A 26,189-nucleotide genomic window follows, 5' to 3' on the forward strand; every position below is an offset into this window, starting at 1 on the left:
GGCAGTATTGGTGTTTTCTTGTGTTGTTACAGTTTTACTAACCGTGCAAATATTGCTTATATTGTTCACTCGGTCACTATGAACTATTTCTTCTTCAGATACAACGTTGTCGCCTGGCCAGCCGCCAACCACCAGCTCCCCTCCTACTGAAAGTGATACTGTAGCTCTTGCTGTCGGATTATCCATGGGAATTGCCTTAATCCTTGTCATCGCCATAGTTCTCATTGTCCGCCGAAATAAACTTACATATAATTTAGTATAACTTGTCAATGGCTAAGTTACATCTAGTAGAAATTTATGTTACCTTATCCAAATCCTAACTCAATTATGCAAACAGGTGGTGACAAAATTTCCATTTGTTCTCTTCTTGAAATTCTTCTCGATGTTGTTAAGGTCCATAGGTATTCAATCATGTATTGAAGTGTATTACATTGTTCCACTGAGAGGCGGTGGAGCAGCCTAGGTTTTGCCGCGTTCCCTCAACTCTCCAAAGATTGTGGTTCACAACACTCCATTTTTGTGTCATCGCCATAGTTCTCATTGTCCGCTGTCGCCAAAATAAACTTACATTCAGTTAAGTATAACAATTCCCAATGGTTGAGTTACATCTAGTAGAATTTTATTTTCAAATCCTAAGTCATTTATGCAAACAGGTGGTCACAAAATTTCTAGTTGCTCTTTCTTGTTTCACATCCTTCTCGACATGTGTAAGGGTCATATGTATTCAATCATGTATTCAAGTGCATTACATTGTTTCCATTAAGAGGCGGTGGAGTAGCGTGGGTTTTAAAGCGTTCCCTAAACCCTCCAAAGATTGTGGTTCACAACCCTTCACTTTTGTGTCATCTGCAGTGATGTTACTGGACTACTGCGTTACCACCATGAAAATAAACTCACTCACTTGTTTCTGTTGACATTTCATCGAGGGCTGTGCTGTGCTGTGCTGTATTTAGACAAATGTTATAGATATACAGGAGGAGTTCAAGAAGGTACCACAAGACCCTACAATCGGATGGAACTTTCCAGCATAAGCCACCAATACTGAAATATTTACCAAATCCTACAACATACATGTATTCTGTTGTTTGTATTTGAAAGCTTATCATTTTTACTCTCTCAGTCTCTCAAACACTCATCCTCTCTCGAACAACTCACCCACACATCCAATCACTCACTCACATGGTCCTCTCTGAACACTCCCCTGCGTTTCTTCTCTGGTATGAACCACAGCAAGACATGATCGAAGACTGCCTGCTTCATCGAGGGAAACAAATCAGTGAAACGGTGACGTCAGACTATTTTTTCTTTCTGCATACCAACCAGAGGTTTGTCTAGTTTCTGAATCTTAAATTATCATTACAGAATAACTTGAACCGTGCTGGACTTATGGCAAAACGCATCTTAAAGCACCAGTCACACCTAACATATGGGTTTGAAGCCTGCAGATCTGTGAAGACAATTCTTAATTATGAACTGAAAAATGGGGTACAAGGGGCTCATCGTACACAAATATCACTGGATTAGACCCAGTTATTCTAATGCGTTAGAATATTTACCCGCTTTGAGTGATAATAGAGTAAAATCTCCTGTTCTCCAGCATAGTTTAAACATATTTTATTATTATAATCATACATTTTCAGTTTCAAGTGGGGTCACCAACCACATATACACAATATCCTTTGTGTGGAAAATAGACAGTGTCCCGTGTGAAGAGCATTAAGCCACGATCTTGTTGGAATATTGCTAAAAGCAGCATAAAACCATATTCACAAATGCACTCACACTCACTCAGTGATCATTCACATTTACGTATTTCTGTTACTGTTGATTTGACTGACTGATTGAATGACTCAATCACTCACTCACTCATTTACTCACTCACTCAAACATGGAACAACGTTTTTGTGTTATCGTTTTTACCCGGATGCGCTTGCAGTAATCGAGGAATACTTATGAGTGGTTGTTGAAATGCATGTTCCTGCTGTAAATGATGCCATAAAACCTTATTAATATACTGACTGCCTAAGGTCAAGCTGACATATTGCACGCCCATTGCTATAGGTATTGTTAGATAACGGTAGGGGTAACGCTGCTTTGTCTTGCAATTCAGGTCTATAGAAGGTCATCTGAATGTTTAAGGAAGCCCGAACTGGTGCAGTTGTTTGGTGGTCCCAGTGACCAGTCCCAGTCAACATCACTAGAATGATGTTGACAAACATTTTCATCTAAAAGACTCTGGAATTCATTTCTATGGATCAAGGCGTGGCTAAGCTAAATAACACAGCAGAACGGATCTTGCCCCACCTAAAGATTGCTTGCCCTGTTACTCGATATAAGGCTCTGCATGCATGTTGCTGAATGCCGCACTAGGTGACACTCCGGCTTTAGCGCGGATGCCTGTTAAACCAACGAGTAATATTATGATAAAGGGAGGGGTTTGATAGGAAATACGCACACACACCTATCGAGTAGCCACACGACATGGAGTGGGTTAGCCTAATGTATAAAACGTTCGGTCGTCACGCGGAAGACCCGGGTTCTATTCCCACCGTTTGTACAGTATGCAAAGCTAATTACTCGTGTCCTGGGCATGACATCACTGGAATAATGTTAAAAGCGGTGTAAAACCATGGTCACTCACTGCATGGGGAATATGTAACAACAATAACTCTCAGCAAAACGAATGCAATCCGACAACAAAGGGTTTCTGCAATACCACCATGAATGTTACAACGGAAAGGCAGACATCCTGTTCATTGATTGATAGACTGTCCTGAATACTTAGTATCACCCAGGAATATTCCAGTGGCCTGCAAGTCTGGGCCAGACAATCCAGTAATCAACACCATTAGCATCATTCACACAACTGGGATACGATGACATGAGTCAACCAGGCTGGCGAAACCCTCACCGACGTCACCCCCAACACCCAATCTCGTTATAGTTGCCTCTTATGACAAGCACTGAAGGCCAACTGTAACCCCGATCTTCACAGGTTTAAACTTGACACAGTGTCTGACATAAGAAAAGAACAGTCAAAATGGGCGCAGCGTCATTAAATTAATATTAGGAAATTATATTCGATACTATTCAGTTATGTACTCTTTCATTCAGTGACGCAAAGGATCATTGGTCTTAAAAAATACAAAAGAAAAAGGATAAAAAACAGGCTGCAACACCCTATATAAACCTAATTCATGACAGTGAGTGATAGCATCAACGATAACCTTTATTAGAAAAAAATATCCAATTACAAAGACAGTTCTTGATCTTACAGTTAATAAAGGCCTGAAAATATTTGTCCTAATCCACAACGAAAATTGCATTTAACTGGGTGTTGTTTGTTGAGAATGAATTCAAAACACGACAGTACTGTGGAAAACTGCGTAATGATTACATCTATACTTTGGGTGTTTCTTTCGGATGTCTCATTTTCTTATAATCTAGCTGTGTTTAACCTTCCATACAGTCACATAACACACGCATGGTGTTTGCACCAGTAATTACTTACTGTCTTCAGAGTTTTAATGAACCAAGATGGAGGTTGCTGTTGTACTATTCAAATTTACATTATTGCTAAGCTTCTGGATTGGTATATATATAATCAACGATTGTGAAATATACACTATTCAAAGTAAACAACAATACCCCTCTGATAATGCCACACACGTGCTGTTTGCATCCTATATGGAGTAATGACCTGCAAAATTACTCATCGTTGGATACATTAAACCATGTGTCAATACAGTGCTACAGTGCTGGGAATATCCTGTACCCAGCAGCACCTGCTGTTTATTATCTTTATACCCAGCAGTGTAAATGGCTCATAAATTATCTCCTTGATGTGGGCAGAAGTTAAGTGTTATGGTACAAGGACAGGACAAACGGCGCATTTTCATCTCAGGGGACAAAAATGCTTTTTGCTTTGTTTTTTGTTTTGTTATTTCATTTGGTGGAGTCATTGTGACCTTAAAGCCCAGGGTAATTATATTTTCAAACACACAAATAATTGTCCCTTTTCTGAAGCTGCACCCAGATAGAAAAAAAACATCGTTGTTGACAACTTCCTTTTTTACGTTTCGAAGGGTCATAGTTGTAGGGGTTCACCATGGTGTAATCGGTAAGTGCTGAATCTCGTCAGGCTGTCATCTCACATTAAACGGAATCGGAGTGATATAACTGAAAACGGGCGCAAAGTCACACATGTACACTATTTCACATTTTAGACTGTTTTATCTGCATTGACGGACTAAATTGTAGATATCATTTTCTTTTTCAGGGGTTCAATGAAAATGGTAGACAGAAAAAAGTCTAGTTCTGCTCAACCTGATTGTGTCAAACACAGGTTACAAAGGCTCATCGTACAAAAAACAAAACAAAACAAAAACCCAAAACAACAACAAACAAACAAAAATATAACACGATTACTCCCAGTTTTTTTCTAATACGAATATTTACCCGTTTCGTGTGTTAATAGTGACGTCCCGTTGAACTCCTCTGCAATATTTAATACATGGGTGAGGGAGATCTTCGGTTCCCCAGCGTAGTTTAAATTTATTTTATTATGATAGTCACATATTTTGGACTCATCAGAAATAAATTCTTTTGTTGGGTAATCAACCACATATAGACAGTATCCTTTGCCTGTAAGATACACAATATCCTTGTGTGAAGAGCATACCGCCATGATCGTGCTGGAATAGTACTGATACCCATAAGCAGCATAAACCCATACTCACATATACACTCACACTCACTCAGTGATCAATCACATTTGTGTATTTCTCTTACTGTTGATTTGACTGACTGACTCACTCACTCACTCACGCAAACAGGGAACATAGTTTTTGTGTTAACGTTTTCACCCGGTAGCTCTTGCAGTAGTCGAGGAATACTTATGAGTGGTTGTTGAAATCCATGTTCCTGCTCTAAATGATGTCATAAAACTTTATTAATATACTGATTGCCTAAGGTCAAGCTGACATAGTGCACGCCCATTGCTATACGTATTGTTAGATAACGGTAGGGGTAACGCTGCTTTGTCTTGCAATTTAGGTCTATAGAAGGTCATCTGAATGGTAAGGTCCCGAATTGGTGCAGTTGTTTGGTGGTCTCAGTGATCACTAGTATGGCGTTGACAAACATGTTCATCAGAGACTCTGGAATTCGTTTCTATAGATCGAGGCGTGGCTAAGCTACATAACACAGAAGAACGGATCTTGTCCCACTTAAAGACTGCTTGACCTGCTGGTCGATATGGGACTTTATACAAGTGCATGTTGCCTAACGCCGCACTAGGTGACACTCCAGCTTTAGGGCGGATGCCTGTTAAACCAATGACTAATATTATGACGTATGTAACGCTATGTCGTGTCCTCGGCATGATATCACCGGAATAATGTTCCACCGGTGTAAAACCATAGTCACTCACAGCATGGGAAATGTGTATCAAGAATAACCCTCAACACACAAATGTAATCGGAATATCACCATGGAAATTAAAATGGAAAGACATCCTGTTCATTGATTGATTAACTGATTGACTATCCTGAATATCACCCAGGAATATTCCAGTGGCCTGCAAGTTTGGGACAGACAATGCAGTGATCAACACCATTCCCATCATTCACATAATTGGGATACGATGACATGTGCCAACCAGGTGAGCGAGCCTGACTACCCTTGCCCACCCCAACCGCCCAGTCTCGTTATAGTCGCCTCTCATGACAATCACTGAAGACCAATCCTGCATTCCCGATCTTTACTGGTTTAAACTTGATACAGTGCTTGGCACAAGAAAAGAACATGCAAAATGGGGTAACTTCATTAAATCAATTTTATGAAACATGCATTATATTCGACGCTGTTCAGTTATGCATGAAATGTAATCTTTCATTCAATTGATCACCCAGGATCATACTTTTCTTGTGCACATAGAAGAAGCAACACATTATTCCAGAATAGCTGAATTAATCGATATAAAGCGATTCCGCCTAGCTGTGAAACTACTTTTCATATGTGAACAATATATGCAATAATTTCCATTGCGAAAGTATTGCTTTCAGTTTCTAAGGTAACCCACACTGCCGTTGCTCCTTTGGAACCTTTTGCAATTAATATACGACAAAACGAGTACAATTAAACGCAGCATCGTGACAATGTGTCATTGTCTTGTTCTCAGCACTGTTTTGACGCATTTCAGATGTGGCAACAAAGCTACACACATGTATTTAGACTTGACACTATCACGTATTGGAGCCGTTTTGCAGTGTGAAAATATCCCTATTCAAACAATGTAACAAAAGGTAAAACTAGTGCGCTGTTTCCTCTAATTCTCAGTCATCTGAGACTTCAAGTCCTTTGCTGACTCCTGAAAAATCATACTTTGGTCATATAGTCTTGTGTCAAGTGTTTCATCACCGTCTTTGTTATGGTCACAGCAATCTAGGAACAGATGAGGTTGTGGCATTGATCATCATTATCTCGAGTTCAGAAGAGGGCTATTCGACTTAAACAACATTTTACCCCCCCTAAAACATGTACTATATAAAAATAAAAAATACGAAAGAAAACGGATCAGCAAACAGGCTGCAACAACCTATACGAACGCGTCTATTTCATGGCAAAAACCTTATTAGAAAAAATATTTAATTGTATATAAGGACGAAAGATTTAAGGAAATGAAACATTTTATTTTTTCCACTCGCCTCAAGTGCGGTTTGTGCATTGTACATGTAGCCAAATTATCGCAAGGTCAGGTCAAGTAGCGAAAACAGGACCTGTGACAAAACAGCAGGCTTAGACTCAGATTGGGTCGTTTGAAAGTGCGACCTGCTTGCTGTTTCATATCGTTTTGAACACTTTCTAGTGGTATTAGTTGTGCTTGGTTGACCCATATTGTAGACATGTACAACACTGGTGAATCAAATCATGTAAAATAGGCCTATTTCGTATCTGAAGTCATGATAAGCGGCGTAGAATACGTGTCTTTTTAATGTCTGGCTAGACTTCCTAAACTGTTAACAGCTGAAGGGATGGTGTAAATCCAGCTACGGCCATGCAGGAAACAAATGTGCCGCAAGTTCCCACGATCCCTAGTATGGTGATCTACCTTCAGTTGTTGGCAATCTATAGCCCATTGTATATAGTATTGTTCAAATTGTGATATTAGTATTAACGTCCCACAATAGGTTTAATTGTAACTGTGATATTCTAGTTGTTTTACCGTCCTTTGACGACATTTTTTTATAATGTCTATTTATTTTATTTCAATATCAAACATGTTTTCGTCACGATATGGCTGAAATATTGCGGATGTGACTTTAAATATTAACTCACTCATGATAAGCAGATCCTTGCGACAACAAGGGCGACACACATTGCCCTTCTTGTACGTGTGGGTATTTGTCCGTACACAGCAAACAATTGCAGTGTCAATTCATTTACTCACAACTCCCCTGTTTTACCAATGCATGACAAGGATTATTGATCCGACCATGTATAACTTTCTTATATGACTTCTGTTATGACTCTTGGTGACGGCATGGGTGTGTTTCCTGGATTTCATGTTCACATGTTCATTACGACTACAGCTTGTGAGGACCTCGTATGAGTCTTGTTGGACATTTCGTGAGGTATTGTATATATTTCATTTCATGGCTAGTTTTTGTAGAAGAAAGCTAGTCAGTGTTGTGACAGTGTATTAACCAGAAAAGCTATACTCTATTTGATACAAAGTGTTTGTAGAAGGAAAACTGGAGCTGAACATCCAGGTCATAGTTATTTATCATTTGGACCTAATTGCTTTGTCACAGATATACGGAGCGTATTACAATTTCTTTGTTTATTTATTTTTCTAAAACATTATATGATGAAACATGTCAACGGACATATGACTTTCTATCAACAGAGGCCGTTAAGCAACATATTTAGTTGCTTGCTATAAATACGTTGGTGCACATTCAATATTTGTTTACACTTACTCCTATAATGTCTATGTCGTATAAATATTTGATGTTACCCTCCCGATGTTTCTACATATCTGTTGATGTGGCTTGTGCTTCTTTATCAGATGCTAGTAGTGACATTATTGGTTTTCACAATTCACTTTGAATTGTTGCAACCGCCAGATAAGTGAAAATCCATCGGTCAAGAGTAAGTGTTTGGGTTACGATATGTCGTCACATCGGCAATATTTCAATCATGTCAAGACGAAAATATATTTGACATTGAAATGACATATGTGTATAATATAAAAACATGTCCTCAAAGGACAGCAGAACACCTAGAATATCACAATTACAACTAAACCTATTGTGGAAAGTTAAAACTAATAGGGACAATACAATATGCAAAAAACAAACAAAAAACAAACACACAAAACAACAACAACAACAAAAAAAAAAAATAAATAAATAAAACAGGCTATGGCTCCAACCGTTATGTGTTCTTGGCAATCTTTGCTGAACATGGTGTGTGTTATCTGAATACGTGTACCTGACTTCACTGCGCTATCCTCCACCCAGCTGCCTCACTGTGTGCTTTCGTCTTTATTGTTAAGATGATATTCCGGGTCAGGATTGAATTACCATCCTGTTGCTCTGTGTATCATGCTCACATGTGCCTTGGGAGTTACATATATAAACATATATTTATTAATAGCAGAGGTGTATCTTAGTCACGAGTGCATTTTATTACTGCTGGAGTACACTTCCTCGTGAGCACTGCGACAGATTGTTGAAGGTCGGCTGCAGTCAGTGTGGGATATATTGTATCGTTGAAGTGCAGACTACTGGTGAGTTATAATGTTATCAAATGTGCAAAATGTGGTTGTTTTATGAAAAATGTTAATAGGCATCAGCAACACACGTTTGCATATTTTAGCATATTACTTTTAATCACCACTTTGTTGATTCTACAATTAAGGAGACGGCTGACAATATTTCTCCTAATCCACAAAGGAAATTACGTTTAACCGGGTGTTTTTTGTTGTTGAAAATGTATTCAACAGATGATAGTATTCAAGAAAACTGCGTCAGTGAGAACAGATCAAAGTGAATCATACTACTGCTTCAGGACAACGTGCACATGTCAGTAGTTACAATGACCACTTCTGTAATTTGGGTGTTTCTTTCCCATGTCCCACTTTCGTATCATCTAGCAGTGATAACCTTCACATTGCACACGTATATATGTGCGTCAAACGGACAGAGTAGAATCTTAAGTTTCCATATTCTTTCAAGTAGGTTTCCGTTGTTTTGAAATTAATAATATTTAATGTGACAATATCCTCTATTTGAATTCTGGTGTAAAGAAACACTGAGATCGCCATGTTTAACATAGAATACAGGCAGTGTAATGTAGGTTACTGGATATATGCATACACATTTATTTTTCTACAATCGGTTCATTCAAATGTTACTAATGGATAATATCCATGATGTGTTCCAGTTGTTTTATGCAATGGACACTAACAATGATACTTCCCTGTCACTTTCCTTTTCTGGAGACTAACCTCGTTGGTTTTCGGCAGTTTCCAGACGCTGAAATTAATCTTCATACTTTCAGCAACAGGAAACAGCCGAAAACCAACAGTAATAATTTCCGTGAACGGAAACATATATGATTCTGGCATTACCCAGAGATTGCAATAAGACTCATATATTCCAGTCGGCACATCCGTAGTGTTTCTGTATTGTTTAGGGCAATTATTGGAAACATAATTCCATTTGAACTATCTTCCTCCTGCCTAACGCAGGAGAATAATGTTGACTCGTAGACTGAAAAGTATCTGCATTTCCAGTAGTGTGTTATTATGGAAAGTCGACTTCTGAATTCATTATTGCAAAGTCTCTGGAATGTTATACTGAACGATGTTGATATAAACATTTTTATAACCAATAATACATCAAACACACACCCTGTTTGTCTCTTATATGGCACAATAAAGTGCAATAATTACCCAAATGTGGAATATGGATCAAATGTCAATTCGCAACATTGCAATGCATACCTTGTACCTGACACCACTTGCTGTTTGCCATCTATATACCCAGTATTGTGCATGGCTAATAAATCATCTGCTTTATGTGGTCAGAAATCAAACGTTATGGTACATCGATAGGACCAACGGCGCCTTTTCTTCTGCGAGGACATTTTTTTTCTTTTTTGTGCAATCATTTGTGACCTTATAGCCTAGTGTCTTTATATCTTTAAACTGTCACCCCACACACTTAATTCTCGCTTTTGTCATGCTAAACCCAGAAAAAAAGATTGCTGGTGACAAGTTCGTTTATTGCGTTTCCAAGCTCCACAATGAAAGGGTTCACCGTGGTGTAAACGTTAAATGCTGCACCTCATGATGCTTTTATCTCACATCAAACTGAAATGGGGTGGTATAATGGAAAACTGGCTCCAAATCACACTTTTAAACTATTGCGAATAGTAGGCCCTTTTATCTGCATTGAGTAAACGTACAAGAAGAATCTTTCACTTTTGTTGTTGATATCATTTTCCTTTTCAGTGTTTCAGTGACAATGCTCGACAGAGAGATGATAAACCTCGTTCTGCTGAATGTGATTGTGGCCTTCACATGTGGTAAGCACTGATGTCATATCAATAAGTACACTGAGAAAGAATTCAGTGTTAACAAATCATGCAGCTGCCAATTGTGCTAAAATGTAAGTGGTTAATGTCTGCAAAGGGCATTAGTACGTGACGAAATGTCTTTTGGTGAAAGTTGGCATATGGTATTCAAACTAGGGAGATGGACTCATGAAGTATGGTTAAAACACCAACATAAACCCCTCGTGAAGTTCCAGGTTACAACTGTTACATATGTCATCATATCCCAGTTGCGTTGATCAATGCCCGTGATGTTAATTGCTTTATTATATGGTTCAGATTCAATTATTTACACTCCGCCGTTGTATAGTTGGGAATAAACAGAATGTGAAACAGCCAAAACACAAGCAATACCCCCAACAAACAAATAAATAAACAAAGAAACAAATAAATAAATAAATGTTCTCATAAAGGCGTGAGTAGTGCAATGCCTGAAGTTCAAATTTATACAGATCTCAGTGAATACATGTTATGATTTAAAACGTGTTATTCTGCTCAGTGTACATGTTTTCCTTACTTTCTGTGTGTGAACACATTGCTAAATTGGAAATACTGCACGCTAACCGGACATTTGCTCGTAACGACGTTTATGTGCAATATAACAAGTAAGGCCTATTTTCAGCTCAGACTGCCACTGAATGCCCTGGTGGAATGGCTCGTCTTGGGTCAGAATACACAATACTTGCTGACAGGAGAAACTACACGAGCTTCTCATGGATAGACCCTAGTGATACGATTGTCGTCGTCTGCGAAGATGTCTGCATCCCACCTGGACCTGGGTACTCTGCCACTCTGAACGACACAGTGTCTACACTAGTCATTGATAGTGTTAAGACGACAGATGTTGGTAACTGGTTCTTACTGGATGCAAACGTGGAGGATGCCATCAAAGTCGAGGTGTGCCAGTTGACAGCAGCTGGTGAGTAAAAGGACAAGACATTCTGATCGTCTTAATTAACACCTTGAGTCTCAAAACCTGACAACGTCAAATTGTATTTGTTTCCAATACAATGGTCACAAAACCGTTTATTAAATACCCCTGCCATGAATTAATATGGTCCTGTACCATCAATTGCTACACTTACACTTGACTTCAGCTATATACATTAAGTCCCCCAATCTGACCTAAGGCATGTATCAAAGTAACAGAAGTACAGGGAGCGTATCTACCTATCCAAATGGGGAAAAAACTAAGGATCAAATAGAACATCGTAATGCTCGTTTGTTTCCATTTGTCATATTACACATCAATGGATTATTTTATCGATGACATGAATCAGCTTCCTTTTTTGAGTCACTAATGAAAGTTTAGGTGACTTTATGAATTATGGCCAAACTATCGGATGGTGCCCAATGGGTGTTTTGACGTACTCCGTATACGGAAGACTTTGTCGAAACGTATTTGGAGATTTATTTAATATAATAATATTCACAATCATAATGATTGAAAGTTTAGCTTTTGTGTTTGAAAGGTCGTGAAACCTTGACTATTATACAAAAACGCCCCAAATGTGGATACATGCTGTAAATATGACAAACGTTAGTGTAAAAAGACAACCTTAAATGAAGGAAAAACAAACCTCCAATGTACACAAACGTTAATCTTTGTATTTATATTATACTACTTGCGTGTTAAACAACTTTCTCCACATTGCCTTGCTATCAGGTATCCCACAGTGCAATATCAGCAGTGACGAGGACACAAACTCCCTGGAACCTGGAACACAGTTGACCCTGACGGTGGACATCAGAAGCTACTACTGTTCAGCAGAGGCTGGCTTTGATCTCACTACTGGTGATGTTATTGAAGAGTTGACGAAGAGGCACAACGTCAGTGATGAAACAGACTTAACCATTAACACGACATTCATTGTAGACATCACACGATTAGGTGATGTAACGATGGGCTTCACATGTGACAGAATTTGGTCTCTGACTTGTAGTGGTGTCCAGAAGCTGCTGAAAAGTAAGTAGACAGGTATTTTAGTGTACAGAACGAAAGGTTCCTGAACTAGAGAGTTTGCATTGATGGGTCGTGGGAAAGGTTCAGTTATATCTTGGCATAATAAGTTCGTGTGGGAAGCGATCCCTGAGTACATAATGTATATAAACATTGATGAGCGAGTCCTGGCATTCGAGATGTATAAACTATATATATATGAATGAATGAATTAATATATGTAACTGATAATATATATCTGTCTGTATAGATAACTATATTTCAAATACTTTGTTTAGTATACTTTGTTAAGTATTTGAATGGGAAAAGAACGTTTACTTTACGAATGAATGTATTCATACATTCAACAAATCCCTTCTCATTCATTCATCATTGATTTCCCAATCCCGTACTTACCAAACCTATTGTTATCCATTCATACATAGAACAAATCCCGTATCGTTCACCCATACGTTCAACAAATCCCTTTACATTCAGGCCCTAGTAGTTCACTCAACTCAACAGATGTTGTATAGTGGCCATCATATAATAAGAGACACGTGTTGGCACTACTTTATTATTATCTACACGTTGGTGAATGGACATTTGACAGAATTATTTTTTTAACAATCTTATTTCATTTTGTATTGTACAACTTCATTCATTCATGCATTCATTCATTTTGCATGGTATTGTACGTGTTTCTTCCTTTCATACATACACCATCTATTCATTCATTTAAGAAAATCCTATCCTGCAAATAGGTCCACCATATTGCAATATCAGCAGCGACACAGTCACCACCGCACTGGATCCTGGTACAAATCTCACCCTGACAGTCGATATCAGAAGCTACTATTGTTCTCAACAAGCTGGGTTTGATCTCACAACTGGAATAATTACTGAAACTCTCCTGGGAAACCAGACCATGAGCAATGTAACTGACGTTGTTCTCACACAGTCGTTGACTGTCACTGCTGATCACTTCGGTGACGTCACTGTCACTTTCATGTGTGACAGCGTCCCAAGACACCTTGACTGTGACGGAGTAAACAAGCTGAGTGGTAAATATTTGTATTTGTATGTTTGAAATGTATAAACATTTAAAAGATAATGATAGACCACAAACATTAGTTCTGTTCTAGTCCCCAACATTATAACACCGAGAAAATAGGTTAGAGTTACTGTTTTATATGTTCGTGAAGATAACAAGCCGAGGTCAATATAGATCTAGATGTCACTGTGGAGAGTAGCGCCCCTTGGGTGTCACGATCTGCTGGCCCTTGGACTCTCCTTTTAAACACGACTGGTGCAGTAGTTTTTAGGATGGGTTTATTCATATTTCGAAAATATTTTCTATTAACTACTATAGTATAAACACATGGGAAATATACGTAAATAATGGTGAGTACACCTCATATATTGAGTCAGTGATGCCTCAAAAATGTTGGAAATGGTAACCGTTGGGATCTCCGTGTTGGATGGCGAAAATATCTTATCTTGTGTTCTTAGAATTACTACAGGGTTCAGCAGAAGCTTGCACATCAATGATGAATTGAAGATTGTTCAAATTCGATGTCATAGTGCCCAGTGACAAACGTGCACGTGTGAAGATATAGTAGGTGTTGCATGTGCGTGTGCGTGTGCGTGTGCGTGTGCGTGTGCGTGTGCGTATGTGAATATATACCAGCACCCATAATCGAAATCTGGACCGGACAATCCAGAGATCAACAGCATGAGCATCGATCAACGCAGCTGGGATACGATGACATGTCAACCAAGTCAGCGACTCTGACCACCCGATCCCAGTAATCCTGTTCTTCGTGGTATCTTTTCAGCACCACAATAACATAACGTTTAGACACATTATCTCCCGTGTCTGCTTATGGCGTACAAGCTGTAAGATTACGGACAGAAACAGGGCGTTTGACCAACGAAACATACAGAGATGTAAGAAAGTAATAGAAATGTGCATATGCTCTGTCATCTGACCCTGCAGAAAAATCTGCTTCTGCGTAGACTTGAATACTTGGCATCGATCTTACGATATCGGACGTCTGTGTCTAAGCGTGAATGTACTCACTGAAATTATACTTAAAATACCTTTGCCTTTACGCACTTCGTTTACCAATAGGAGTAATATCATCGACTACAGAAACATCTGCTGTCACCGTATCCAGTAAGTTGAACAAAGCTTCAGTTTGGTGATTGCAGGTGCAGGACATGTTTACGCTTTTCGCAATTAACAATTAGCTAGAATAAAAACTTGAGAATGGTCGTGGGTGACACTCACACACATAAACACACACACACGCGCGTAATATACGCAATTCATCAGTTAGGTTATCTTATCTTGATGAAAAGTAGTGTATTTATGCATTCTGTTTTTTTCTGAGACAACGCCTTTCCTTCAAAGGGTTAACGTTGATTGATTGTTTATTGTTGTTCACTAAATTACTTTTTCTTAAAAATGGTGGACATCATGTATCAACCTTGGAACTGCTTTGGATCAGCGTTCCTTTACGCTAGAAACAATTTCACACAATCCCTGATATCCTATTAGAGACTGTGAAACGTAACTCCATGAAAATCATTATTTCATGAAGTCCCTTGAAATTTTAGGGAATACATGAAATTCCCTGGGGTCCACAGTGATTTCATCATGTCTTAAGGGATTACGTGAAACCCCAAATTATCTGTAACAGATAAACGTCCAATAATCGATCTTGCGAGTTATAAGTATATGCCTCATCGTTGATGAATTCATTCAACTGATACTTTAAATATCACTGCACATTTTCTTTACTTGTAGGAGCAACACTATCGACTACACAAACATCTACAGTCACAGTATCCGGTGAGTTGGACAGGAAATCAGTTTGGGGGCATGGCGGGTGCACGATATATTTAGACATTACGTGATCATCATCAAACATTCTGCGATACATTCACATCATGTTCACAAATATCTGTTTACACCGAATGGAATTTCACCACGTATTCATGAACAAGAATGTGATGTGGTTTCTTTTGAACCCATGATGTTGTACTAAAACTTTAATGCTACGACACATTCATATATTAACTTCTTTGCATGGATTTGGAGGTAGACATATACTCAAGTCTGAATGTAAACGTGACAGTATATTCATAATGGGCAAATCATTTTTTAAGCATTTACTTCGATAGTTTCTGTCTGATTTCAACAAGTAAGTTAATAAGTTAATTAGCCCGTGATTGCATCAACCAAACTAAATCACTGTTCTCGATAACAACACACACAAGATGTGCAAGATGTATGGATATAGCTTCTGTATTGTTAATAACATGTTGCTTCGGAGTGTATGCTTCATCATTCATCTGGTTAAGCATACACTCCGTATAATTCCCAGAAACTGATGTTGACATCCATAAATCTTTCTTTAAGCAGTCCACATCGAAATGTTCTTCAAAGGTTTGATATTTCTTTTGTTTTAGATGTAACAACCCCCGGCCTCCAGTCCTCCACAACGCCCACCAGCCCCTCTCCTGTTGAGGAAAACCCTCCCACAGACGCAACTCTAGGGCTTGCAATCGGATTGCCCGTGCTTTTCATTTTACTTATAATCCTTGGTGTAATCATATACCGCTACCGGCGACAAATAGGTATGTACCTTGTCGCCAGAAAGAAAACACAAACTGAATTACAAAACTCAAACTTTAATAAAGTTGAATGAAATGTAAAAAAAATCCTAGAAATTATGGAGATGTGTTAATCAAGACCATCAACAGCCTCAGCCGACTAAAGTAAAATACGTAGGACCTATGCTGTATCTCTTTCAATCATTGAGAAAGGCCTCATGCTGACTGTGTAGACAGCTTGTTCGACGAAATTATAAAAAAAGTTCATCAATCATGAATGGATGTGTGAGTCCGAAGATTTATTAGCAAAGATTAGCATTTTTGCCGCCATATCAGTGATAATGGTTACAATTTGTTGACTGATTGATTGATTGATTGATTGGTTGGTTGGTTGGTTGGCTGCTTGCTTGCTTGAATGATTGATAGATTGATTGATACACCACGAACGGGAATTCCACTGAGAGCTGAGAGAATACAATGGATACCAATCTTGTACCACAATGGAGTACTATGGAGCACGCCGTTATAATAAAGCAACACTCTATATCAGGGTTTTAGTTACTTTTATATATGGAATATATCGGTACACTGATTATCTCAAATAGCCACCGTCTTGACATCAGTATAGAGTCACACAATGACTGACATTGTGTGACGGTAACTTCAAGTCTTCATTTAAGATAATGAGTAGACAATATTACACTGACACCTGGAAGTCTTATCGAAGTGTGCTCAAAAATACTTCTTTAACATCGGACACAAAAACAAGTGTTTTTTAAAACCCATAAGGTTCTCTGTTGAGAGGTTTTTGTCAAGTTTATGCTCTCTATCTATTGGTCGGTTTTTCCTGTATATCACAAACATATCTCTTGCAGTATATAGTTTTTGTCTAGATTGTATTTTGCATGTGGACATAGTGTTTCGTGAGTTAACGTAGCAGTTAGCACAAAGTCACACTGGGCATTGTGTTGTGTTTGTGTGTTATTTTTACCTTAGCAGTTACCATTATGCAGATTAGACATTGTGTTGTGTTGTATACTCACACAGGATTTAGGAAATATTCAAAATGGACCTTGTGTTGTTGTGTTCGCGTGGTTCGGTGTTGTACCACAGCAGGTAACAATATATAGACGGTATGTTTGGTTTTGTTGATGTTAGCACTTTGTGTTGTGACTATTGTGGGGGAAACAACTATTGCGATAGCGACGGTTTATTGCCACATACAACTGGAAAGCGATAGCCTTTTGCCACTAACTATTCCAGTATTATTGCCATAGTTGTTTTCTCCTAGAATTGTCTCATTTGAAACTTGAGTCATTTTCCGAATGCCTGTATAGTTCATATGAAATAAAAGCAAGCTGAAATAATCTCAGTCTCTTTTAATAACTTATAACAAAATTTGAAAGCCAGATCAGAGATTGCGAGGATGATAGCTCTAAATCAAAATGAACAAATCTGGTATTTCCTGTGTTTAGCAACCGAAGTCAATTACGAAAGTTTTTCATTTCTACCATTGATTAATTACTATTGGAGTCTCAACAACTGCAATCCATCGATTGTTCAATGAATCGTTACAGCCATATTAACACTGCTGTTAGCAATCTTCATTGTTGAAAATGCAATGAACATTTTGTAGTTTGTAAAAACACAACAGTGAATTATATTCCTGCAACTTGGAAAACGACCAGAGCGCTTATCCAGGGGTTCACTGAACAGGTATAGACCTGAACATTCCAAGCGTTGCTCTTGTAAATCATATAAAGTGTCATAAAACATAACTGGTAATCATCTCTCTAGAGCCAAACAAACATATCGAAGCATATTGCACAGAATAATTTATTGTTAGACACCGCCACGGGTTAAATCACTTTGGCCCTGTTCGTCATGGTGATATTTACGTGAGACTTAAGCTCACTCAATATAGCATTAGTACCACGCTAAGTCGTATATTTCCTCGTATGCGGAGTCCATTGGCAAAGACACGTGTAGTCCGAGACATTCAAATTGACCACAATGTGTTGTGAAACAAATGTATTGGAAGCTTTTTCTTCTGTACCCCTAAGCACAAGAATACTAGAGTACAGAATTCTTAATCCCATATTACTGAACTGGATTGTCCTGTTCTTCGATAAACTGATTTCTGGTTTGTTTACCGGATGCGGTAGTAACGCAATGCTTCTAGCTTTAGGCAAATATCATAAATGTTGGGTGTGACCGGTAAGGCAGGATGTGATACATTTTAGCAAACACCTGTCATCACTGATTTACATTCAAATACTCATATAATTTAACATTTATTTTTCCCTTTCCCCAGTGCAAATATAATGAGTTTCTGTGAATGTCAAAGCCGGCTAGTCTTGTGCATTAATAGAATATATTCAGCCTAATGAATGATAAAATATATGAAGGTGACAAAACAAAAATCCTATTTCGAAAAATTTAGAATTCATTTATGTTGTCATCAGAAAAGGCTTTAGCTAAGGGATACAACTCGACATCGTCAATCGCGAAATTTTATTGACTGATCGACCATTATCCTGTCACTGTGGTAGTTCTTTTTTATGCGGTGCCCTCAACAATATTCAGTTAGTACAAGGAAAGCCTGTCAATATTGGATCAGCCAAGGCAGAGGCTGATATAACGAGCATCTCTGCTTCCCCCTCGGGTGCACTGGTATGAAATGTACAAAGTTCCCGATACTGGTAACCCTGCCTAATCAGTAACCTTTAGCATGTACGTGAGACTACTCGGGGCCTTTTCAAAATCTTGGGATTAAAATAACCGCTTGTTTGGTAGAGGTGTAATGACGTTTATGTCATCAAGTAAACCGAAGTAATTTACAATGTACTCTTTCAAACTATTATGCTAAGTCGTGGCATGCTGTTGAGATCATCCATGTGCCGGCTCTATTAAGAGTTTACCCTTCATGTGTGAGTGAATTTAGCTTTACGCCGGTTTTGGCAACATTCCAGCAATATCACTGCGTGTTATACAGGAAATTAGCTTAACTATTTGTATCCATGTAGGGCATCCACTTCAGGTCGTTGGCATGGCGAACGAACATTGAAACCAGTAGGCTACACTATCGCTCTTTTACCAATTACCGGCATACCAAAACCTACTTCTTTAAGCTTGCAAGAGTTATTTCCCTTGTGTTCTGGGGCTACTCCAATCGCCGACAGACGATAGAAATATTGATGAAAGAGTGAGTGAGTTGGCGAGTTTTGAGCCGCATTCAGCAATATTCCAGCCATATGACAGCTGTCTGTAAATAATCGACTCTGGACCAGACAAGCTTGCAAGAGTTATTTCCCTTGTGTTCTGGGGCTACTCCAATCGCCGACAGACGATAGAAATATTGATGAAACAGTGAGTGAGTTGGCGAGTTTTGAGCCGCATTCAGCAATATTCCAGCCATATGACAGCTGTCTGTAAATAATCGACTCTGGACCAGACAATTCAGTGATCAACAACATGAGCATCAAGCGAGCTTGACCACCAGATCCCTTTAGTCGCCTCGAACGACAATCATAGTCGCATTTTTTGGCAAGCATGGGTTGCTGAAGGCCTATTCTAACCAGGACCTTTACGGGTCATTGAGGAAACAATGACAAAGAAGAGAGTGAGTGAGTATGGTTTTACGCCACTTTATGCAATATTCTAGCAATATCATGGCGGGGACACCAGAATTGGGATTCACACATTGTACCCAATGACAGAGAAGAGGAAGTAACAACACAGCCGTAGGGAATTACTGCAAGATGCCACTAAGGTTTGCACAGACTGTGTTGCTATCCGGGATTCAACACATGGTAGTAGGTACGGCTATCCGAGAATGAACCCGTGGCAGGATGTCTATCTGAGGTTCAGCTTGCTTCGTTTTCGTGTACCTCACATACAGAGTGACTGAAACACACATAAAATATGAAAACTTAAGTGTAGACCAAACAGCTCTCTGCTGTGGACAAGCGCAGTCGGTGCTCTGTGACAGCAGCCTCACGTTAACACTAATTATTACCCAGTTAGATATTATACGGAAATGTGATGCACCTGCTCTGACTGTTAACTTATTACATTTAGTAAGAAGATCTACTAATATTTATCTTCGGGTGATCTTCTGATTAATCGGCAATGAATACAACGTTAGCTTTTGCATTCTGCTACTGACAACCAAAAACGTATGAAGTTTTAGTGCTTTTTGTTTCTTTGGTTTTATTTCTTCTTTTTGGTTACAATTCCATTCATTTATGAACATTTTAATAAATATATATGCTTTTACAGGTTGTTCGGTTTGTCCTGAGCTATTCTGCATATGCATATGACCCGGGGTTTAAACGGAACAAACGGCTGGTCGAATTAACTTCATTAAATAGGGGTGCAGAGAATGTTATTAATGCTGCGCTCGTGCGAACCGTACACACACGGATTCGTTACAGAACTTGTCCAGGGAAACAATTGTTCTACAAAAAAATCACAAACATTTCATTGTTTAATTTAATTGCTTTTACAGTCTTCAGCTACCTGGTTTGGTGTACTGACCTTACAACGTCAAGTAAGTTACTTTCAGAATCTGATTCACTGCTGCTGCTGGCTGCCTAAAATCCCGAAAAAGAAACATAACGTCATCTGTAGTTAACTGTTTGAAAAGTGGTACGACATTGCTGACGATTTCTCGACGCAAACGGCGATCTTGTTACGGCTGTTTGGACATGTTGAGAAGCAGCTGACTAAAGCGCACCCCTTTCACACAAATATCACCAACCAGTTTGGACACGCTCACGCATTGTATTGGTATTCAACTGACCAGGTCAAGCTGAAAAAAACCCCTGTACATGTGCCTATAAATGTACACAAAATTGAATGGCCATTTAGATGTCTAGAGCATTACAAAGGACTGTTGAAAATACGTGTGCAGAGACAACGAAAGCACATGAAAACTTGGTTGTTAACAGTTTGAGAATACTGTAGATTGTGTTGTTTTGTAGCATCTAAATATTTCTTCATGTAGTAAAAGTATATTTTGTTAATAGTATATCTGTATCCCTAAAGTCCAAACAATATGTAGTCTTCAATGTTTCCTCCAGTATATTTTGCAAGCTATTCTGAATGATGTCTGCATATGTTTTTATATATTTGCATACTGACAAACATACGAAACATGCAGTGGTTGCAAGTGGGTCATTACAACACGAACATGCTAGGGATTCATGTATCTTACCTTAAATAAGAAGTTATTGGTTCTGAGTATATTATCAACGTTTTTAAATCGAAATTATCTTAATTAACTTCTTTGTTCATCAAAAGGTTGATACATTGAAAAAGAAACATTGAACCTGTTTTCCCACGACAAACAAGTGGTTGACACTGTGAACTATGAAAGGTTGTATCTGCAAGTATTTGAGTCTTCTCTGGTGAATTAGGTGGTAGTGAATATGATCAATAGAGTTCGCAGCCGTAAATATATGAGTCTTCTCTTGCCAAAAAGTGTTGATACTACGAAGATATGAGAAACATTATAGAATCCACCCACGTATCAAATAGGAAGCAAGCGATAAAGATTTAAGCTACCAGTTTCCTAAAACTGAACTAGCAAACTAAATCCACAAGCACTATGAGAGTAAAAAAGCAGCGAAATTATTTGTACAATGTTAATGCACAAGACAACCAAGAATTGATTACCCTCCTAAACTGACTCCGTTTGATGGAAAGTAAAGTTCGGTGAACCGTTTGATTATAATAATCATTGCGTTATAGAACATTAGAATAGCAAAGAGATTATTTTGATGTAAAGACGAGAAGATGGAAATTTGCGCACTATGTGTGTTTTGACTTGTGTTATCCGAATAGCCATTTGTCAAAAACACATGAGGACTCGAGAGAAACTACCGTGCTCAAGTCTTAATTTAGAGGTTTGGCAACAGAAGATTGGTTATCTCCAGCGTGCATTCTTTCAATGACGATGTTCCGTGTCGCCGAGTGAGGGTGACTGCCAATTTCCGAAAGTATTGTGGATCTTTATTGCCAGGCAGTGCATGCTCTTTTCAGCACAGTCTCCACTGGCAGAAGATTTCTGTTACGTTGTGGCGAGGCCTTTTTAATCCTTGTAAGAAATCTCTTCAAGATCAACATTTTCAAGTAAAATCTATTTTCTACTGGTGCAGTTGTGTAAAATCATGTTATCAACACCTTTTGTTAATGACTATGACTATTGTTTGAGCACAATAGGTAATTAATAGGTTTATAAAAATACAAATCGACTCTGCGTTTCTTTTTTTCTCTTTTTTATAGTAGATGTATCTATTCTCTCATTCTCTCACTACATGTCAATGTTGGCGCATACACGTTATTATACCAGGGGATAGGAAATGCGTTGCACTATATTTAGGTGATATCAATGTCTGGTGGTGGACAAACTCAGCTCAAATGCGCCTCTGGTCATTCTGTTTGCGTCTCTTACGTGTGGTAAGGAGGAGGCTTGTCAATAATCATCACAAAGGTTAAAATGATTTCCTGTATGTAACAATTTAAAGTGGGTTTAATGGAAACTAAATAGCTAATGTATTTGCAAGCACAATACTTTAGTGGGAAACAAACAAACAAACAAAAGACATATGCATATATATAAAATAAATGACCATTATTGGAATCCAGTGGCTGTATACAGCAGCGCGAATGAACAAGTACAATGGTTATGTACAATACAACAGCCGTGACAATGACAAGAATGTCCGTGATTAAAATGTTCACCAAGTCAATAAATGAAGTTTATTTCCTTAGGCCCGCGTACAATACAAAATAAATAAGTGAAACTGTAAGATAGTGGCATTGACAGTCAAATTCATATATATAGAGAACGCAGTGACAATGCTTACTTAATGTAGGAGGAACAATTAGTTGCTGTTGAGAAGTTAGTGCATGATAATGTGTTAAGAAAGTATTGCTGATCTGTGTAGTGCGGCAGTGCTTTAAAATACTCACAAGTCATGATGCATTTTACATCCAAATAAGAAGTAAACTTCATTTTCAACAAAATTATCATTACAAATATTACAGAGTCTTTGGTGCTTCGGAGCCCCGTCAAATCTACCGGTATTTTTATATATTGGAAGTGCTCCGTTTCGTAACATGGTAATTCTTCGCCACGCATCTTTAGATTTCAAAAACGTTAAAAATGGCTCAATGGAAAATACACCAAGTAGCAACATTTGACGAACTTTCAAATAGGATAAGGCTGGATATCAAGGCTGAAATCTGTACACAGTTGATTGTCTTAATGGAATGGTGACGGAAGAGGCAACGGCTTGATAGCGTAACGTTCTAGACTGTTCAGAAAGGAGTATATGGCCGTTCTAAATTGGCTGAATGAGGATGTTTTAGCAATATGTCAGCAATATCACACCGGAAACGGGCTTCACACATGTGGGGAATCGAGTCCGATTTTATGGAGTGAGGAGCGAACGCTTTAACCACTAGGCTTCCCCGCCACCCATAGCCTTTCAAGGAGATTCGGTTGACACTTTGACAGAAAATCTATTAACTTCCACACCAATACTTAAATTAAGTTCCATCACTCCATGACTAATAACCCTAGACTACTTAAACCTCGATGATATGAGCTTCTGTACATGACATAGTTTTCCAAGAAATAACACTCGCATCATAATATATTATCATTGCGAGTGGGTAGTCTGTTGGTTAAAGAAAATGATGAAGACTGATTCCCCAATGGGTGCAATGATGTCAGATGTTTGTGGCCACTGCCGTGATGCCCTTGGTGTATTGCTAAGACGTGTCGTAAAATACAACAAATGCTTTCTCAATAATAACTATTATTGGTTTGATGCTTCATTCTGAGACCAAGGGTCGGAGTGAGTGAGTGAGTTAATATTTAACGCCACATCGGCAATATTTCAGCCATATCGTGGCGAGAACATGTTTGATATTGAAATGAAATATATATTTGTGAAAACCTGCTGTCAAAGGACAGCAAAACAACTAGAATATCACAGTTACAATTACAAGTAGTGTGGAAAGTAAAAATATCACTATTAGGACAATGCAATATACAATACGGACTGTACATTACCAACAACTTAAGGTAGATCACCATGCTAGGGACCATGGGCAAAGGTTAGGAAAAATGTATGAAGGATATGTCTCGATTGATAATGTATTGTTCATCAATTTAAATGGGCCTCACACCATGTACCCATGTGGGGAATCGGAAAACGGTTTGTATGATGAGCGAACGCTTTCACCATTAGGCTACCCCAACATCCAGCACAACCTGAAACATGGCCGTTGTATAACGTTATAACACTCAGTTTCCTACTTATATTTACACTTGATCTCATTTACTTTGTATAATGAAACAGATCCAAAGACAGAGTGCCCCCGGTTGTAATAGAAAGGCATGAATATTTATGACAAAGGAAGCTGTTTAGTCATACCCTAAGTCATAAATGGGTGCGTTTACAGCTGATATTTACGCAGTGTAGATAAATCTTCTCTATCGTGTCATTTGTAATATCATAAACGTATTCGGTTTATGAACTCACATGACTGCTAGCATACTTTTAATTTATCAGGTACAAATAGCAGATGTAAGATATTCAAATAACGAGTCTAATATGGCTTCTGATATTTTGTACAGGTTTTCTGATAAACAGTATACTGCATCATGCTATATGTGGAACCCATGACAAGGTTTAAGATAACACACCGTTGAAATATTTTGTTACATATGTTTTCTGCAAGACATGAATATGGTTAGATAATATGTAGTCTTAGAACAACTATTACGATAATAATACAACTACCTGTCTCAAGTTACAGCTCAGACGGCCACCCAGTGTCCCAAGGGAATGGCTGTTCTTGGATCAGAATACACATTAGTCGCTGACAGATACAACTACACGGTGTTTGCATGGGTAGACCCTAGTGGTGCAGTTGTCGTCATCTGCAGCTCCGACTGCAACTCAGCATCACCTGGCTCCACTGCATCCTTGAACGACACCGAGTCTACTCTAATTATACACAATGTCAACATTATAGATGTTGGTAAATGGTTCTTACGAGACGCAACCGTGATGGATGTTGTTCCAGTCGACAGCAGCTGGTGAGTAAATCGGCAAGACTCTCTTAAGTTAATTCTTTGCGGGTTTAATCATGATCCTACAATTCTGCCATTCGAAAGTAAACAGTGCTATGTACTAGAACATCGACTTCTCTTAGAAAGCGTAATCACAAATATAGTATTTTTTCATATGAACACATTCTTACTGACATTGTATCTTCAACGTTGTTGTGCAGTAGATTAGTAACCCCATTCATTGTACGACGATTCTGTCTTGTATTGACGTGCCAAAATCCAAACTCTCAACTGTCATAACAACTCTTGAGGAAAATACTGTTATAATGTGTACTTCAGGACATCCATGTCCAGATATTTCTAAAGGCCAAAAACTACATAACCATTCCATATGATATTTAGTTATAATTATTCAATCTGCATTCTTAATCTTTATCACTACCGCATAGTACATTGTTTTGTCAGCTGCCCTGTTCCTCTTTGTCACTCCCATTATTACCGTATATGACATTTGTGGCCTTTATTGGTCATCACCCTTGGCTGTGTTTGTCATAAGATCAACTATAGAAGGACGTGAACTAATGTTTCTCTATCTGTCCATTATTGACTCTGTGCTTGTCCGTTGTTGCTAAAAACTGTATATGTATGTACGTATCGTCACATCTACACTGAATGCCCGTGTTGTGAAGAACGTTTAGGGAAAGGCCCTGGGGTTGGGTTGGAAGTCCGCTCACCTCATTCATGTATACTCGTTTGTCGTGCCTTGTTCGAAAAGAAGTTCGAACTAAACTGGGCTTCGTCTTCATCAACGTATTCATTTGTATTTGCTGTTACGAGAGTGTGTTATCCGTGCTTTGAGTTGTTATTAATTATGCGGTAGTTGTAATTTTGCGGTAGTTGTAATTGGGTAACAAT

At 38.5% G+C, this 26,189-nt stretch overlaps 2 protein-coding genes across 2 annotated transcripts in view; both read left to right on the forward strand.

The window, feature by feature from the left end:
- Positions 1-8,551: 8,551 nt before the first annotated feature.
- LOC137291204 (uncharacterized) lies at positions 8,552-17,550 on the forward strand. The gene is made up of 7 exons (XM_067822496.1): positions 8,552-8,794; positions 10,523-10,596; positions 11,246-11,542; positions 12,290-12,589; positions 13,327-13,626; positions 15,375-15,419; positions 16,040-17,550. Exons 2-7 carry the CDS (start codon positions 10,536-10,538, stop codon positions 16,276-16,278), a joined length of 1,242 nt encoding a protein of 413 aa, XP_067678597.1. The 5' UTR covers positions 8,552-8,794; positions 10,523-10,535; the 3' UTR covers positions 16,279-17,550.
- Positions 17,551-25,047: 7,497 nt separating this feature from the next.
- LOC137272462 (uncharacterized) overlaps positions 25,048-26,189 on the forward strand; it is a 32,644-nt gene continuing 31,502 nt past the window's right edge. The window contains exon 1 of the mRNA XM_067804844.1: positions 25,048-25,301. Within this exon, the coding sequence (XP_067660945.1) occupies positions 25,048-25,301 (254 nt within the window). The remainder of the gene's footprint in view (positions 25,302-26,189) is intronic.

This window comes from Haliotis asinina, chromosome 1 (assembly GCF_037392515.1).
Source record: "Haliotis asinina isolate JCU_RB_2024 chromosome 1, JCU_Hal_asi_v2, whole genome shotgun sequence".
NCBI lineage: Eukaryota > Metazoa > Mollusca > Gastropoda > Lepetellida > Haliotidae > Haliotis > Haliotis asinina.

Coding starts and splice junctions, on each gene's coding strand:
- LOC137291204 (XM_067822496.1), top strand. CDS start 10,536: ATGCTCGACAGAGAGATGATAAACCTCGTTCTGCTGAATGTGATTGTG. Junction 11,543..12,289: donor GTGCCAGTTGACAGCAGCTG/GTGAGTAAAAGG, acceptor CCTTGCTATCAG/GTATCCCACAGTGCAATATC. Junction 15,420..16,039: donor ATCTACAGTCACAGTATCCG/GTGAGTTGGACA, acceptor CTTTTGTTTTAG/ATGTAACAACCCCCGGCCTC.